Source organism: Gopherus flavomarginatus, chromosome 1 (genome assembly GCF_025201925.1).
Source record: "Gopherus flavomarginatus isolate rGopFla2 chromosome 1, rGopFla2.mat.asm, whole genome shotgun sequence".
NCBI lineage: Eukaryota > Metazoa > Chordata > Testudines > Testudinidae > Gopherus > Gopherus flavomarginatus.
In genome coordinates, this window is record NC_066617.1 from 79,930,180 (window position 1) to 79,949,845 (window position 19,666).

The window sequence follows — 19,666 nt, forward strand, 5'->3', positions numbered from 1 at the left end:
TCTTATTTTATTTCCTTCAGAGCTTTACAGAATGGCTTTATGTGAGACTAAAAGCTGGGTTTTGAGGGGATGGGAAATTTGGTCCAATTTTTACAGCTTTTCTTATCTTTCAGGATTTTAATGTTGGGATTTATTAGTGTGTAGCCTACTTAAGAATAATTGGTACATAATATAAATTAATACATGTGGTCTTGACATATGGAGCTGGATGAAATTTTTCCCACAAACACTTTTTACCAAAAATGCATATTCAGGTCATTTGAACTAATTCACGAATTTGAGGCTGTCATAACATTTCTTCCCAGATCTGGACCTTAGCGTCCAAAATATGGGTGTTAGCATGAAAACCTCCAAGCTTAGTTACCAGCTTGGACCTGGTAATTGCTGCCACCAGCTAGGAATTATACAGTGCCTAGCTCACTGTGGTCTCCCCAAAACCTTCCCTGGGGGACCCCCAGACTCAGATGCCTTGAGTCTTACAACAAAGGGAAATAACCCCCTCCCCTTGTTTCCTTGTTACTTCCTCCCAGGCTCCCCTCCCTGGATGACCCTAGGAGATTCCCTGCTTCCAGTCCTGGAAACACAAGTACCGAGAGATCTAATCTCTCTTCCCCCTCACCCAGAGGGTATGCAAAGTCAGGCTTAGTAAATCTAGCACAAAGAGATTTTCCCCTTGATTTCTTCCTCCCACCAATTCCCTGGTGAGCTGCAGACTCAATTCCCTGGAGTCCCCACTAAAGAAAAACTCCAACAGGTCTTAAAAAGAAAGCTTTATATAAAAAGAAAGAAAAAGACATTAAAAATAGGATCTGTATTAAGGTGACAATATACAGGGTCAATTGCTTAAAGGAAAAAAATGAATAAACAGCCTTATCCAAAAAGAATACAATTTAACACATTTCAGCAACTACACACATGTAAATACAAAAGAAAACAATATAAACCTATTGTCTTACTATCCTTGTACTTACAACTTGGAAACAGAAGATTAGAAAGCCAGGAGATAGAAAGATCACTCTCAGAGCTGAGAGGGCACAGACACAAGACAAAGAACAACGAACTCACACCCAAAACTTCCCTCCACCCAGATTTGAAAAAGTCTTGTTTCCTGATTGGTCCTCTGGTCAGGTGTTTTTTGTTACCCCTTTCCAGGTGAAAGAGACATTAACCCTTAGCTATCTGTTTATGACAGAGGCAATTTCAGCAAATTGTTTTGTTTGGGGGTTTTTTTGGGGGGGAAAGATGTGTGGAAACTGAAATGTGAAAATGGTTCATGTTCTCATTTCTATAACAAAATGTTTTCACTTTTTTCATTTCAGAAAGAGGGTTTGTTTCAGGATTTCCCTCAATTGTATCTTTAAAAAGTTAAAAACGTCTTAAAAAATAAACTCTGAAAAACTTTTCAGTAAACACAAAATGAAACTTTGTTTTAGTTCACTGAAATTTTGAAATATTTGGTTTTGGGTTGACCTATAATGATTTTTTTTCATTTTTTCAGACCTGCACCTGAACTGAATATTCAGTTATTTGTACAGCACTATTAGCATATGCTTGTAAAACATGAGTCTATGATTTTGGAGAGGTTTTTTTGTGCGGGGGGGGGCAGGTTTGTAAATAATTACTCCTGGAGGAATTCTGCACCATAGTGCACGTGCAGAATTTATGTCCCCGCACAAATTTCTTTGCTTCCCTGCAGAAAAATGACTTTCTGATGGGGAAGCAAAGGGAAACCTCAAGAGCAGTCAAGCGGCCCTCTCCGGCAGAATTCCCCCAAGAGTAAATAATGTCCTCTCCCTCTGTGCGAAATGAACAGTCACTGGGAGTATTGTTTCTGAATGCTGGAGCACACTGTGTCATTTTCTGCTTTTACTGTATGTGTTCTGCGACTATTATAGCTTTTTTGTTACCCACAGTATCTGCCTGCAGTTTTACTATTTATTATGGCATATTAAAGTACAGAACAGCCTGTACAACATGGTCATTTTTCTTTGTTCACTAACTTCTTCGAGATGTGTTGCTCATGTGTATTCCACAGTAGGTGTGCGTGCTCGCCATGTGCACCAGTGCCGGAAGTTTTTCCCATAGCAGTATCCGTACTGAGAGAGCACTACGGCGACCCTTGGAATGGCGCTTGTATACTGCGCTGTAAGGGGAGCCGCATACTCCCCTCACCCTCAGTTCCTTCTTGCCACTAGTGAAGGTAGTCGGAACTTTGTGTTCCAGCTCTGCTGCAGCCTTTTCTTCTCAACTTCAGTGGTACCGTTTGTGGATCATTTCTTCAGTTGTTAGAGTGGGCTTGAGGCATGCCCTGTGCACCAGGATTCAAGTCGTGCGACTCCTGTTGCCATTCTATGCCTAGGAGTGACCCGCACACTGAGTGTCTCTGCTGCCTGGGTGAGACTCACCTCAGCGAGCATTGTAAGATCTGCGGGTCGTTCAAGCTGAGGACTAAGAAGGAGAGAGACATTGGACTTCGAGCTCTCCTGATGGAGTCGGCACTGGCCCCAACGCCGGCGCACCAGGTGGACTCAGCACCAGCCGCCGTGTCGTCGGTGCATAGTGAGAACCCTTCGACCAGTCGGCACCACTCTTCCTCCAAAAAGCAAGGGAAGGGCCCTGCCTAGCAGCAGCGCTGTGACAAGGAAAAGGGGGAGGCTGGTCCCACGTTGGACAGCCCTCGGTCCCCCGCTGGCTTAAGACCTCCAACTCGTGTGGAGCAGAGCAGCTCGGGACCATCAGGCCGTGCATCCCCACCGGTAAGGATGCTGTTAACGCCGGAGGCAGTGCAGGCTGCAAAGGACATTAGGAGCCTGCCAGTCCTGAGCACGCAGCCAAGCATGGGCCCCAAGTCTCGTGGCAAGCCTCTGTTGGGTGCCCACCAGACCTCTCCAGCCAGCTGCAGTTCCCACTCTGAGGATCGCTCCCTGCGCCACTTGGCAAACAGTGGCCACTAGTCTTGTAGCTCACGCCCACCCTCAATGCCAGCCGAACCATCCGGGTCACCGTCAGGACGGGAGTCACGGGGACCCTCAATGCCTCCTGCCAGTAAGCATAGGCACCTAGAGAGGCACCGGGAATGCTCCCCTGCATGGCGTGGGTACCACAGCTGCTCTCAATGGGATAGACACCGTTATTCCCATTCCAGCTCCTGATTAGCTAGACGTCATGCTCAAGGCTCCCCTCAGGGTGCCTCGGCACTGGGGCACCAGTCCTCGCATCGCCATCATGAGACAGCATCACAGGCACCATTCCTATCTCTCCTGGGGCATTGAGCATTCGTCGGCGACATCGTCCTCGGTGCCCGGCCACCCATCCTCAGTTCACGCTGTTCAGCTGGGACAGATGGTGCCATCAGGCTCTCAGCCGGGTCAATGGCAAGGGTCCCTGTGGCAGTGAGCACCATGGCGAGTGAGCACCATGCGAGTGAGCACCATGGCCACCGATGCCAGCTGGGACAGGGGCTTGTTTGGTCACCGGAGCATCTCAGGCTCCATGGGCCTCGTCCAGTGGCCTACGGGATAAGTCGGCAGGTCACAAGTTGGTGGACCCGCAACCGGACTCTGATCTGGGGCTCGACGCCCTGGCACCGACCAAGGCTCTCAGCTCTTTGCAGGCCCTCTCCCCAGCACCGGCCGACACCATATCAGCACCTCCACCCTCAGTCCCACAGGAGGACTTCAAGGCACACCAAGAACTGCTAAAGCGGGTGGCATCCAGCCTCCAGGTGCAGGCTGAGGAGATGGAGGGTCTGTCCAATTCCCTCTTCAATGTTCTGTCTCTCTCGGCACCGAGCCACATGGCCCTGCCCCTATCCCAGGGTATTGCCAACATCTCCAACACCCAGTGGCGAACTCCTGCCTCCTTGGCCCCTATGTCCAAGAAGGCGGAGAGGAAATATTTCGTGCTGGCCAAGGACCACGAATACCTCTATTCCCATCCAGCACCCAATTCGCTCATGGTGGAATCGGTAAACCACAGGGAGCGACAGGGCCAGCCCATGCCCACCCCCAAAAATAAGGATGCCAGACGGCTGGACTCCTTTGGGAGAAAGCTTTATTCCTCTGCAAGTTTCCAGCTTAGGGTAGCCAACCACCAGGCCTTACTGAGCAGATATGACTTTAACCTTTGGGAATCTCTGCCTAAGTTCGAGCCCCTCCTCCCAGATCGGGATAGGAAGGACTTCAAGGTGCTGGTGGAAGAGGGGGCTAAAGCGGCCCTGCAAGCGGCGTCAGATGCAGCTGACACTGCAGCCCACTCGATGACTTCCGCGATTTCCATGTGCAGGGAGTCGTGGCTCCTGTTGTCAGGACTGTCAACAGAGGCCCAGTCCCTGATGCAGGTCCTCTCGTTCAATGGGAAGATGCTCTTTGCGGACCAGACGCACGTCAGGCTGCATGAGTTGAAAGATTCCTGCAGTACCTTGCAGACCTTGGTCCTCTACTTCCCTCCTGCTAAGAACAAGGACAAATCGCTTCTGGTGGCTCAACCTGCATGGAGCAGATATGAGCCCCCATATAAAAGACCCAGAGACCAGAAACGCCCATCTCAGTGGCAGTCCCTCTCTACCCCACAGCCTGGGCCCTCCAAGGGCAAGAGGCAGGGAAAGAGAGGATTTTGACTATTTGCAGGGGGGCACTGGGCCTGTTGCCAGGGATAGCCCCCGTTTAATAAAGTTTGCGTTCTGCAACAGGTTGTCTGCCTTCTGCAGGGCGTGGTCCCGCATAACATCGGTACCATTTCCAAGGGCTACATGTTGCAGTTCACCTCGCCCCCGCCAAATCATCCGCCCTCCATGGTGGCTCCAGGGGACCCGGAGCATGTCCGGCTCCTGGGCAGGAGGTGGACTGGCTACTGCACCTGGGGTTGGTGGAAAGGGTACCCGTAGAATTCCAGGGCAAAGGGTCCTACTCCCAGTACTTCCTGATCCTGAAGGCCAAAGGCGGCCTCAGGCCCATCCTGGACCTGCAGGACCTAAACCGGTTTCTAGTCCATTCCAAGTTCCGCATGGTGTCCCTGGCCTCTATTATCCCGTCCCTGGTCCTGGGGGACTGGTATGTGGCCCTGGACCTTCAGGACGCTTATTTTCATATCCATATATTCGAAGGGCACAGGTGTTTCCTCCGCTTTCGGGTGGAGATGGACCACTACTAGTTTGCGGTCCTGTCATTTAGCCTATCCACGTCAGCCAGGGTCTTTATGAAATGTATGGTTGCGGTAGCAGCCTATGTGGTAGCAGGACGGCGTACAGATCTTTCCTTACCTGGACAACTGGCTCCTCAAGGGGGAGTCCTGCGCCGAGGTAAAGATCCACTTGGAGCTGCTCCTATCGACATGTGCCAGTCTCTGCCTAGTGGTGAACGAGACCAAATCAACATTAGTTCCTGTTCGGCACACAGAGTTCACTGGGGCCCTGTTGGACTCCTCGAGGGCCACAGCCTCTCTCCCCTTGGACAGGTTCAATACGCTAAGGCTTTCCCAGTGACCACAGCGAGGGCGTGCCTTCAAATTCTGGGGCACATGGAGGTGTGTACGAACGTGGTCCACCACGCCAGACTCCGAATGAGGCCCCTCGAGATCTGGCCCTACCAGCAATCATTAGGACACAGTCTACGAGGGCTAAAGCCTCATCAGCAGCCTATGTAGTCCATGTCCCTATCCAAGACATGTGTAGGGCAGCCACTTGGGCCTCAGTTCACACATTTACTTCGTATTACGCGATTGTCTCCCAGTCTAGGGATGACGCTGGTTTTGGCAGAGCAGTACTTCGTCCCGAGCTATCGTGAACTCCTACCCACCTCCAGCAGATATTGCTTGGAATCACCTACTGTGGAATACACATGAGCAATCACTCGAAGAATAAAGGACAGTTACCTATTTCGTAACTGGCTTTCTTTGAGATGTGTTGCTCATGTCTATTCCACATCCCGCCCTCCTTCCCCACTATCGAAGTTGTCCGGCAAGAAGGAACCAAGGGTGGGAGGAGCCCATGGCCCCCCTTATAGCGCGATATACAGGCGCCACTCCAGGAGTTGCCGTGGTGCATTCCCAGAACGAATACTGCTAAGGGGAAAACTTCCGGCACCGGTGCACGTGGCGAGCACGCACACCTACTATGGAATAGACATGAGCCACACATCTCGAAGAATGCCAGTTACCGGAACAGGTAACTGTCCTTTCTCTCCAAAGCAGATCATTAAAAGTGTTTCAGCATTTTTCTTCCTGGTTTTCAGTGTTGTCTTCAGGATGAAAACATTTGATCAGGACTGAAACTCCTATACATGTATAAATATTTTCTCTATTTCTGCCAATAGCTGAGTATTGTGTTTTTCTCCCCCATTTACTTTATGTTTAGTTCAAAAATTATAGAACTGTTGGGCAGTTTTACAACTAAAAAAATGTGCACTATGAATGTATACTGTGAATCTGTATACTCTTCAGTGAATTTGTACATACTGGCTATAGCCATGTAGATGTTTTTAACTCATTTAGTGTTACTTTTCTTAAAAGCAAAGGATAATAAATGTATGGGGTTCTTGTAATAGCATTACTTACGAGAGAAATTAAGAAAACAAAGTTAAAGTAAAAATTCTTCTTTCATTTACACTGTATTTTCATGGTATTACTCAATTGGTTTCAAAGCAATCACTCCTGGGTTTATATTAATAATATGAATATAGAATCAGAGAGACAAGGTAGGTATGGTAATATCTTTTATTGCACCAGCTTTTGTTGGTGAAAGCGACAAGCTTTCAAGTTTCAGGCAACTTGAAGAGCTCTATGTAAACTCAAAAGCTTGTCTCTCTCACCAGCAGAAATTGGCCTAATAAAAGTTATTACCTCACTCATCTTGTCTTTTTAATATCCTGGAACTGACATGGCAACAAGAACACTGCATACAGTAAAGAATGAGAAATTAGACAGCAAGGTGAAGACTTTGGTATCAAAGATTATGTATAGTTGGCTCGTGTTGTGTTGCATGTGCTTCAGAGTCAGGCACAATGCACAACAGGATGCATTAAACAGTGGTAGCCCTGTTTCAGAGTTTAGATTTGTTGGTTTATCAGAAATGTAATGTTACTTAAACATAGGATGGTGAAGATATATTTAATTGACTGTATGGAAACTCGTATAGATCTCACCTAATCAAAGAAGGGCATCTAGTTAGAAATGCTGTGGTTATAATTTACAGCATCTTCTGCTGTTGTACTAGTAACAATACAAAAGACACCCTCCATACAATTTTGTCTCCTTCCAAAACATATTTTCTTTTGAGTCTATGATGTGTGATTTTCAGGTGTGTCACTGTCCAACATACCGTTTGCTTCTTCCCCTTTGAGCTAACTTACATATCCTCCATGCAGGTCAGTTTCTCCTAGAAGAATCCCGCCTGATAGAAGCAGCTGAAATGTCAAAGAAGGCAGCTGAGCTGGACAATACAGAGTTTGATGTTGTCTTCAATGCAGCCCATATGCTCAGGTTAGTTCTCTACCTTATTCTTATTTGGTTTTCTTGCACTCTCTTTTCCCCTCAACCCCGAACTCTGCAGTATTTGCTTACAGCAAGGGTTTTTTTAACCAAATACCCCTTTTGAAAGTTTTGTTATAACTAATAAGGAAGAGAAAAAAACTTTGGCAGACTCTAGCAGAGTCTGTTTTTAACTTTTCTATATTTTATACACCTTAATCCCTACCTTGGAAATTTCTGTATTTCACAAGCATGCAATCCTCTTTGTTTGTATATGAGAACAATATATCTTCTTTTCCTACAGTACCTTCAGCAACATTGCCTTTTAAATTATTTTTAAAGACTTGAGTCACAAAAATAGAGAGACCATAAATAAGAGAATGGAACTCTACTGCTCTGACTGAAACTTGATAGTATTGGAAATACCAAAGAATATCAGATAAATATCATTAGGGAGTAGAAGGCTGATTAGAAGTCTAAATATTGGTCTCAAGGTTATGGAGACATTGAGAAATACAGGCATGATTAATGATATTATCAGAACCCCTTGATTCAGGGGCAGTCTTGTATTTAATTTTGTTCTGCTATCTGAAATTTTAGCGGGCTTGTTCTTCCACTTAAAATCAATGCACCTTGACTTTCAGCAACTTTGAGCTTCTACCTAAACAATTACATTAAGCCCACATTACTGTATTAGTCTCCAGGATTTATTTCTAGGATAATTGTATGATGATTATGCTTCTTATGTACTTAAAAGGAAGAGCAATGACTGCACATAAATGGTTTGGGTTAGGCTGTATCTCACTTTAGAAAATATACTGTATATAATGTACAAAAATAAGGGAAGTTTTTTTGAGTAAATACGTTCAATTAGCACAGGGCTGTCCTTAGAACAGTTATCTTAATAGACTTCTCTTGCTATGCAATTTATAATTTTAACATCCACAAACACAAAATGAAAAAGAAACTGGCTTGTAAAAGAAAACAGAATAAGTTCTTAGTTGAGTGACCTACTTTCTAAACTGAACTGAAGATTCCTACATCAGGATTTTGAAATAAGCCCCAAAATACCTTTAAAAGATTGTTAGAAAGAGATGGACTCAGTTCTTGTAGATCAGTAAAGGAAACAAAGACAAATGGTACAATTTTTCATCCATTAAATATTACCAACATGGATGGTTTTAAGGATCCTTCTGTTTACCTTGCTCACTTTCTAACATTTAATCCTCCTTAGGAATGGGCATACCCAGAGTCATTCGTCTAAACGTTAGATTAATGAAGAAAACTAGCCTAGGAAGTTAGGCACATAGATGATGGAAATCTCTATAAAATGGAGTTTTGGTTTTATCTTTAAAGTGAAGGAATGATACTGAGGGGCAATGGTGTATCATGAAGGTAGGTTAGTATTGTCAACCTTACAGGACTAGCTGCACCTCTCATCTCTTCATGGCATCTCTAAATGTACCCCCTTCAGGTTTGACCTTGCCCTTTACCACCCTGGGATAAAATCATGCTATTCTCCTACTCTTAGGCCTGGTCTACACTACAAAGTTTGGTCAACATAAGTCATCTTGTGTCAACACTCAAATTTGTCTCTGGCCAACATAAACGCCCCATTACAGCAAGAAGTAAAACCACCTCCCTGAATGGCATGGAGCCAAGATTGATATACTGGGGTCAACGCAGTGTGAGTATAGTAGGCTCCACTGCCATGGGGTCATGAACACTGGAAGCCCTCCCCCAAGTTTTTGAAATGCTTTTTCCTGATGGTCTACCTTGGCAAACACACCTCGCAGCTCTTCCTTGTTGCATGCAACTACCCAACCAACCATGCCAGCTCCACACAGTAGATGTGCTCCTGCCAGGAGCAGACAAGAGTTAATGGTCTCCTGAACGTATGGAAAGAAGAGACTGTGCAAGCAAAAACATGGACATCTATGAACAGATTGCATCGGGTTGTGGGCAGAGGGATATAACAGGGATCAGCAGCAATGCCATGTGAAATTAAAGGAACTTTGCCCGGGATAGTGCAAGGCCAAGGAGGCCAACAATAGATCTAATTGTGTCCTGCAGTTCTGCTGCTTTTACAACAAACTGCATGTCATATGTGGCAGATATCCCACCAGCATCCCTCAGACTAGTGTGGATACCGAGGAGGAAGAGAGATGGGAAGATGTGGTTGGAAGCTGCAGCCATGCCACAAGCCAGGATCTGTTTGAGACTCCATCATACTTGATCCAGTCCTACCAGCCAAGCTAACGAGACAAAAGAGTAGAGTATAACAAACAGAGGTAGAGTTGGCATCTGCTTTTCATTCCGTGTTGGATTAGGCAAAGGGCTGTGCAGGACAGTTTGTTCATGAACATTGGGATGTCCCTTCTATCCTCCTGAGAGAGCTTGATGAAACTTTCATGGAGATACTTTGCAATCCTTTACCAGAGTTTTTAGGGATAACTGCCTTATTTCTTTCTCTGTGGTAGACAGTTTCCCATGTCGCTTCACGATGAGTTCAGCTGGCACTGTTGCAGTAAATAAATTAGCAGCATACAGGCCTGAGCAGCTTTGAGACCCAGTAGCAGCTGTGTACTCGGTGCCTTTGTTACCCTCAAGATTAAATGATAATCTAAAACTATCACCACATGTGGAAAATAATGCCAGTAGTTGGTGCCATTGCCCTCCACTTGTACCCATGGAATAGGGACCATAATTGTATTGGTTCACATGGAACAGAAACTCCTTCCCTCACCCTATCCCTGGCAGGTCATACTCACCCTGGCAGGACTGGAGAGCCGTGCTGTGCTGAGATGTTCCAAAGAAGAAGTGTCAATAAGAAGAAAGGGAAATATAAGTTTCAAAACTCCCTTCCATTATTCCATCCATGGTTGCTATTCCCTACACCTCTCTTTTCCGCCTCCCCCACCCGCCCCAGCATACCAAGTGTTATCATGGGTCACATCCTTACCCTTACCACTCCAGGCCACAGGACAGCAAGGAGAACCACAGCTTCACATACACTGACTTGTGAGAACCACATTTGAGGTATGTGTAGCCCCAGTGGACTACATTTGTGCACTGAAATGAACAGAAATGTTTGCTGGCTTTCCAATTTGTTAAAAGTTTGCATTACATTACATGTGGGTGTTTTGCATGTTGTTTTTCTGCATTTTTCCCCCATTGAATAAAATTCTAGTTCTATTCTCCAAAAATATCTTTATTAATTTGCAACACATATTGCAGAATGCAATAGCTGAGCGTTGCTCAAAGCAAACATTACTTGTAAATGTACAACAAGCACCACATAATTCTTAGCATCAGGAAAATACCTAGTCTCATTTATAAATGTACAGCAAGCACTACTTAGTTCTTAGCAACACCCAAAGCTCCAGGACCAGAGAGCATAGCAGCACAGAAAACTACTATGGATTGCCATTAGTGCTCTTCTAAAGACTTCATCAACTGCATAGCTTCATATTGGGATCTTGTAATGACCTTTGTATCTGGCTGTTCTAAATCAGTAGAAAGCCACTCCACCTTCATCCTAGTGGCAGCTTTTCCCCCTTTGCTTCACACATATTATTCAGGACAGAACAGGCAGCTGTAACTATTGGGATATTTTTCTCATTGACATCCAATCTAGTGAGTAAACACCTCCAGCGTCCCTTCAGTCTATCAAAACCACATTCAACCGTCATTCTGCACCTGCTGTGCCCATTGTTGAATATTTCCTTGATGTTGTCGAGGTGGCCAGCATACAGCTTCATGAGCCAGAGGGAAGCTGGGTCCCCCAGAATCACTATTGGCATTTCAGTATTGCCACTGGTAATCTCCCAGTTGGGAAAGAATGTTCCTGCTTACAGCTCTCTGAACAGACCTGTGTTCTTAAAGATGCACGTGTCATACACCTTCCCTGGCCAGCCCACACTGACATCAGTGAAGTGTCCCCAGTGATCCACCAGTGCATGCATAACCATAGAAAAGTAGCCTTTTTTGTTGATGTACTCTGTGGGAAGGTAGGTTAGTGCCCAACAACAGTTCAGGAACCCCATTGCTGTAAATCCATCCACTGTGTCACATTGCTGAGAGTCAAAGTCCTGTGTAGCAAGAGACAATTAACGGCCCTGCACACTTGAATGACAAAAGCCCCTAATGTGGATTTTCCAACTCCATAAGGATTTCCCGCTGACTGGTGGCAATCTGGCATTCCAGGCTTCCGGAGTGCCATCACCACTCACTTCCTTACTGTCAGTGCAGCTCTCATTCTAGTGTCCCTGGGCTTGGGCGAGCTCAGCACATAGATTCAGGAATGTGGCCTTTCACATCCAAAAGTTCTGCACCTCCTACTTGTCATCCCAAATCTCCATTACTATGCGATCTCACCAGTCAGTGCTCATTTCTCATGCCTTGAAGTAGCACTCCAACATCTGCAGCTTCTCTATGAACACCAACAACAACCGTGAATAGTTTTTCACTATGTTCCTCAGCAAACTGTCCTTGAAGAAACTGTAATGTCCTTCATTGTTATGGTACTTCCTACAGGTCTGGAAATAGAGGAGATTCATGCGATCTGTGTTTGCAACATTCATGAGAACAGTGCAGAGTTCTACAGGTTCTGTGCTTTTATCAGAGATGGCAAACACTGAAAAGTGCTGCACAGCTTTGTGGGGTTTTTTAAAAATGATGTACAAATTGTGGGATATATCTGGCATTATGGGATGGAGAAAGTTGCATACTGGAAACTTGAGCCCTGTGTGAGTCATGCCTATCCAACAACATTGCAAAAAATTTCCCAAAAGTTGTTATGACAGATGGCAGCAAGTGGCAATCTACCTATGGTTCACCATAGTTTGCATCGAGAGAAGCACTTATGGTGAGTAAGCACAGGGCTGATTCAAGCAGCAGTATTTGCACGCACCCACATGATATACAAACTTTGATGGCTGTATGGCAACGTAACTTGCATTAACCAAAGTTTGCATTGTAGACATGGCCTTAGACTGGGTCCCAGGCTAACACTCTGGGTTCACTTTCTCTCTCCCTTTCTCTGGAGTGTGTCAAAGTCCAGACCCAAGTCCTACTGTTTTCTGAGTCTGGTTAAATTGGTGTGGCTGGCTTAGCAGGAGTCCAGGAAGCAACATTAAAGTCAACAGTCCTGGGTGTTTGCTGAGAGGTTATTAGCTGGTCTGTTACCTCCTTCCTGCCTACATTTCCTGACAATCCTGCTAGTGAATTCACTCAATATTTGTGTACAGTAAACAACAAATAACAGTCAGACTAACAGAATATATATTTGTAAGTTATTGTAACAGCTCCAAATCCATCCCAAAGTGTTTGTGGGATTTTTGGAGGAGGTGGGTTTTCAGAATGAATTTGAATGACAGAGAACTGATATGGTTCGAGGCAGTTGGATTAGAAGGAAAGAGGGTGTAGAGATATGAGTGAGAAGGAAAGGAAGTGAATGGTTATAAACAGAGCGTTAAAGGTGGTAAGGTGGGATGCAACAACAAACCAGAACAGAGAGGTAGGTGAGTGCTGCCTTGAAAGCAAAGCTGAGAATTTTAAACAGCATAGCAGGCAATGGTAGATAATGGAAAGGCCCAGAGGAATTGTGCAGGCTGATTGTCAAGTGAGAGAGATGATTTTAGATGCTAGATGGACTGGAGGATTGTGAGGTAGAAAATGTTAGATTAGTGGTGTTAACAGGGGATGAACTTTGTAGCTATGGTTACAGAGAAGAAGAGATAGATTTAAAATAAATTGTTTATTAAAAAACAACAGGATTTGTGTTGGCCTGGATGTAGAACAAGAGATTCAAAATGACAGGAAGGTAATAACAACAATACATGATAGCAGTATGATTTTTGAGGTAAAGGCCAGCTTTTGTAAAGCCAAAAATATAAAATTACTTACATTTTTTAGAGCAGCGGTGAGCAACCTCCAGCCTGCGGGCCACACACAACCCATCAGGGAAATCTACTGGCAGGCTTCCAGACAGTTTTGCATTTGCACGGCCACTCATAGCTTCCAGTGGCTGCAGTTTGCTGTTCCTGGACAATGGGAGCTACCGGAAGCCTCAGCCAGCACATTCCTGTGGCACATGCCACTTCCCGCAGCTCCCATTGGTGGAAACGATGAACCATAGTCACTGGGAGCTGCAGGTAGCCGTACAAATGTAAACAAACTGTCTGGCGGCCCACCAGTGGATTACCCTGACGGGCTGCAGGTTGCCCACCACTGTTTTAGAGAGACAAGATGGGTGAAGAAATACCTTTTTTTAGACTTTGAATTTTCACCAAGAAAAGTTGATTCAATAAAAGATATTACCTCAACCACCTGGTCTCTCTAACCAGCGTGGGACCCACATGACTACAACAACACTACAAACACTCTTAAAAAAATTTAGTAGCTTTTGCATTTAAAGTGTCTTTTATTTTAGTGAGCAACTTTTCTTGCACCTTTTTCCCATAAACATTAACTCAGAGTAGAATAAATGTTTAACTACAAACATCCACATTCATTCCTCTGAGCAATATAAACATTCCTACATAACAGGAATAAGTGGCATTTAAATAATTAACAAAGTTACTCTTTGTACTCATAAGAGGAGCAAATCCTTTTTGCTTGCCGTGGCTTGCTCAGGCAGTCCCACTATTTCAGTGGGATGACTCTGGTCAGCAAGGAAAGCAGGATTTGAAAATGTTATCACTCGTCAATACAGAATTAGGAAATCCAGTTTACTTATAATTGCCTAAACTCAAATATTGAACTGTCGTGCTTATCTTGTATATTTCTTTGACTACTGCCTTGTTTTATTGAAATATATTAATGTAAACTCAAATATTTACAGAAATACAATTTATCATTTAGCTTTTGTGAAATAGACTAATTATAGAGAAATTCCTTAATATTAATAAAGCAAGCAGTCAATTTGATATTTCCTAACAAAGACCCTGTACTTGCAATGAGCTCTGTAATAGGTAAGGTTTCTGGATTTCAGAGACACAGGTGTGCCTATCTGAGGCTCATTGCAGATTCAGGGCCTTTGGGAGTCAATGTGAGTTGTAGGTCCTCTGCAGCTTTCCAATTTTGTGCCTGTGTGTCCAAAACAAACTTCAGCCTGAGGCCTGATGCTCAGCATGCAAAATGTAGTCCAAATAGTTGAAGTTTGGCAAAGTTGTAAGAAACTGAAAACAGGGTGGAAGGTGATTGAGTGACATAAATAAAAATAGGATGAAGGCTGAAATGTTTACTGTCTGATCATGATTTTATTATAGCATCAAAAGTTTCATTTAAGAATTAAGAATTGGTGCCAAATTCTGGCTTTCTAGACTATTTTTACTTACATAGAAGTTCCTGGTTTTCTTTGGTCGGGCAGGTGCCAGATTCTCACTTAATACCAGGAGCTTTCAATTCAGGGCTTTATAACACAGCTGATGCCAAGTTGACGTAGGTTAACAATCCTTCTTCCCACTGAAATATTTGCATGTCTAGACAAGTAGAATGTAATCACTACTTTATTTTTATTTTTAAATGCTGATTAGCAACATAGGAATTTAAATGAATCAGTCTTGAATTGTTTATCTTTTATTTGGGGTGTCCATGGAACTTAGGAATCATACTTACTCAAGTCCAATTGTGAGATTCGAGGTGGTCAATTGACACTATATGGGGAGAGCTCTGACTTACTACAGGTAACTCCTTCCCATGTGTCTGGTTGGTGGGTTTTGGGGTCAGGAAGGAATTTTCCCCCAGGTTAGATTGGCAGAGACCCTGGAGGTTTTTTGCCCTCCTCTGCAGCATGACATACGAGTGACTTGCTGGTTTGAACTAGTGTAAATAGTGGATTCTCTGTAACTTAAGTCTTTAAATCATGATTTGAGGACTTCAGTAACTCAGCCAGAGGTTATGGGTCTATTACAGGAGTGAGCGGTTGACACTCTGCGGCGTGCAATGTTCAGGAGGTCAGACTAGATATGGGGCGGGCAAACTTTTTGGCCTGAGGGCCACATCGGGTTTCTAAAATTGTATTCAGGGCCTTTCAGCAGAGGCTGTGCCTCCCAGACAGTCAGGCATGGCCTGGTCCCACCCCCTATCTGACTCCTCCTGCTTCTCGCCCCGACGCCCCCTCCCAGGATTCCTGCCCCATCCAATTCCCTGTCCCCGACAGCCCTCAGAATCCCTTTCACCCCAATCCGTCCTCTCATTCCTGACTGCCCCCCCCATCCAACCACTTCTCCCTGTTCCCTGACCACCACCGGAATCCCTGCCCCTGACTTCCCCCTGCTGCCCCATCCAACCCTGATCTCATTCCTGGCCACCCACCGGGGACCCCTTCCTCATCCAACCATCCCTTCTCCCTGTCCCCTGATCGCCCCTGGAACCTCAGCCCTAACTGCCCCCTGCCGCCTCATCCATCCCCCCCTCCTTCCTGACTTCCCCCTGGAGACCCCGCCCCCATTCACACCCTCACCCCCTGACCACCACCCCGAACTCCCCTGCCCTCTATCCAACTCCCCCCTGCTCCCTGACCCCTTAACACGCTGCCTGGAGCACCAGTGGCTGGTTGCACTACAGCCGTGCCACCCAGAGCATCAGGACAAGCAGCCGCGCCGCCTGGCTGGAGCCAACCACGCCACTGTGCAGCACAGAGCACTGGGTCAGGCCCCAGCTCTGCAGCTGCGCTGCCCCAGGAGCTCACAGCCCCGCCGCTCAGAGCATTGTGCTAGTGGCAGAGCAAGCTGAGGCTGCGGGCGAGGGGGAACAACAGGGGAGGGGCCAGGGGTAGCCTCCCAGGGCAGGAGCTCAGGGGCTGGGCAGGAGGGTCCCGTGGACCGGATGTGGCCCGCGGGCTGTAGTTTGCGCACCTCTGGACTAGATAATCACAATGGTCCCTTCTGGTGTTAAAGTCTGGGTCAGTGAGTCTGTGAGACATACATAAGGATGTGGTGGGTTTAGACCAGTGATACTCAGACCTCAGTGGTTCAGGAGCCACATTACATTTATTATATCACACAGTGTTTTAATATCATGTGCTGTGAAGAGCCACAGGAGACACATTAAATGGCCACTTGCCACTCCTGAGTCTCAGTCTGAGTATCACTGGTCTAGAGGCTTAGTTTAAGGGCTGCTTCTGACCAGGATCTAAATGCTAGTCAGCAAGTTATGTTGTGGAAGAGGGCAGATATTTGTACTTAAGCATTGGGAGTCAAGCAGCAGAAATCAGGTCTGCTTTCAAGGTCACACCATAGAAAGCCTAGGATATAGTTCAGAATGATTGAAAGCAGTCTTTCTTCTCTAGCTATTCCCCAGTTTCTCCTGGCTTCCTTTCCCTTGCTTGAATTTTATTCTTATCAGTGTTGTATCTAATATTTTTCTCTAAGTTATGCATCCTCCAGTGGAACCCTTCCATTGTTTGACATTGATCCAGAGCCATTTGCTGCTTAGTGGCATAGGGTTACTGCAATTTCCTACCTCCATGTCTTTTATTTTTCTCAAGGGGAAACCATTCCAGGGCTTAACATAATGAATTCTAGTTTAGATTTCCAGTGAGAATGTGAATCAGAACTCTACTGTACCTTAGCTGAAGAAACGATTTATGAATGCCCCAATAATAGAACTTGCATTTTCCTCACAAGATTAGTTTGGATTGAATGCATTTATAAAAACAATTTTTAATAAGGAACTATAAATTCAAATTGACTTCAACTTGAAAATGAATGGTCCATGTTTCAAGATATATTTGAGGAAGGAAAGAGAGTAATGTATTTCCAATTAGCTAGAGGGGGCATAAATTTCAATCCATTCCATGTTTGTATGCAAGCAATTCTTTCCTAAGGAAAATGTGCCTTTTTTCTTTACCTCCTGGGCAAGGCACATCGTTTGTACAGAAATTTGCTGCATTTAGGATTGTTGTATTTCCTGACCTTCTGTGAAATAAAAGCTCCCTGACACATTCATTTGTACTTGTATTTTACTAAGTTGTGAAATTTAGCTTTTTGCTCAGGAGTTTTAAGTGCCACAACATCCCTTTGACTATAACAGCAGGAATGTTTCAGAAGTGTGCTAAACAAATATTTTTAGACACTCACTTCTAACCGCTCAACCACTGAGCTGATAAATGTGCAGAGTAATTTAAAACAGTTGATGGGTATAAACTGGGTTTCCTGTGGCAATCTGCTTGTCAGGAAATGGTTTCAACTTGCTTGAAAACTGTGTGAAACTTCAAAAGGATTTTCCTTCCTCCATATTACTCCAAAGACCAATAACTGTCTATCAAAATGCATTGATTGGAATGAATTGCCGACAGCACATTGTGTGGTTAATTTTCAAAACTCCAGTGGAAAGTTGAATGGAGGTTTAACACTTGCAATCTATGATCCTAAACGATAAACAGTTTAAAAAAACCTCTTAGGTAAAACCTGCAGATCCCAGTGTTCTGGAAATGATACTTACAAGTCTTCTGAAAATCTGGAAAAACTGATGAAATCTGAGTTTTGTTATGCTTTTTTCCCCACCTCTTCCATCCTCTAAAAGCTGCAAGACAATGTGCCACAGGATAAGAATATGAACTTAACAAAGAATGCATCTTTAACCCCCCTAACAGACAAATGTGCCAAGAGTTGCCTGCCAAGAGTGAGAATTCTACAGATGACACATGGGCTCCTTTTTAACTTCCTCCTGGTACAGGAAACCATACTACATTTGACCTTCTGTTTGGTTTAAGCATTGTAATAAGCAAAATATTAATAATGGTGGAAGGTGTAACCTACCTGGCATCCCTTCAGTTTATTTGGTTGTTCTTGTGCGTATGCCAGCATCCTTATGACAGTGTTATTGAAAGGGAATAAAGACATGAGTTGCTTTGTTACAACCCAAACTTTGACATATATAATACTTGAAGATATGGCTAATTTTGTAAATATTTTACCAGATCTTCAGCTGGTGTAATCTGGCAAAGGGCCATAAACTTGCATCAGCTGTTTCACTGTATCTGGCCCACTGTATTTCTTTGCAATGTACACAGAAATCCTATTATAACTAAAATGTGACTAAGACTAAAAAGAGCATTTCATTGTAGAGAACTGATATTCAGAGCTATAAAAATAATATTTATATTAGCTTTTGATAATAGGATATTTTTAAATGGGGGAAGCAAATACAGTTGTTCATCTGTACATTTTCCATGTTTACCTAAGAAAAGCTAAGTGTAGTTTTATTTTTTTTCCCTGTACCAATAGACAAGCCAGTCTCAATGAAGCAGCGGAGAAGTATTATGAAATGGCAGCAGGATTGAGACCTAATGTAAGTGTTTTTTTTTCCCTTTATGGCATGTGCTATTCAAAACAATGAACTCAGATGTGTTCAATCCTGTGGTGCTTTGAGGAAAAACTAATTGTAAGAGTGTTTGATCTCTGAGCCTGTACTTTGAATACTTTTAATGAATAATTTGATAGTAGTAGAAATCAAATAAAGCTTTTCATTTGTCAAACTAATCACTATATTTTTTTTCCATTCTTCTTGGTATAAAGTTCCAAAAACAAGTAGAAGATTGATTATTACTGTGTTTTAAATGAGTTGGAGCAGTGGCCGGGGGAGGGGGCAGGGCCGGGGGAGGTTGGCTTAGATGTACTTATGCAAAGTCAAATGTGTTACATTTTGAGGGTTCTCCTAATGCCAGACTTTTTCATCAGAGAATGGAAAGATTGTCTGAGTTCCAGATACTAGATAAGAAATTTTAAACAATATTCAACCTTTTTCTCTGTAATGAAAGTTTTGCTCTAATACAGTCCCAAAGTTGTTGTTATCTCAGATATAACTTCATCCTGTTATGCACCATAGGCAAAGTAACTACTTTTTTTACTTTGAAGAGAAGGTAGAAAGGAGTGTGGAGGGAGGGATGGAGGAGATTGGAGGGGAACATGCACATGGGTTTATCCACAGCCCTTTAAAAAAAAACCCAACCTGTTTCTACATCACTAAACTTGATAATTGTTTCTTTAGAATGTTCCGATAAGCATCACTCATGTGGAATAAGGACTGCAAGAAATAATTCACACTCAATAAAAAAAATAAAAGTAATTAAGACAGCTTTTTCTTTTTGTCAACTACTTACCCCGTATTGTATATTTTGTGTGATTACCTTCCCAATTTAGAAATAAGACATGAAATCCTGAAGTCAATGATAAAACACCCATTGACATCACTG

The 19,666-nt window shown here is 44.1% G+C and overlaps 1 protein-coding gene across 2 annotated transcripts in view; it reads left to right on the forward strand.

The window, feature by feature from the left end:
* TMTC2 (transmembrane O-mannosyltransferase targeting cadherins 2) overlaps nucleotides 1-19,666 on the forward strand; it is a 416,397-nt gene that overhangs the window by 357,694 nt on the left and 39,037 nt on the right. For both annotated transcript variants that reach the window (XM_050934873.1, XM_050934884.1), the window contains 2 exons: nucleotides 7,362-7,476; nucleotides 18,699-18,762. In XM_050934873.1, coding sequence (XP_050790830.1) covers nucleotides 7,362-7,476; nucleotides 18,699-18,762 — 179 coding nt within the window. The remainder of the gene's footprint in view (nucleotides 1-7,361; nucleotides 7,477-18,698; nucleotides 18,763-19,666) is intronic.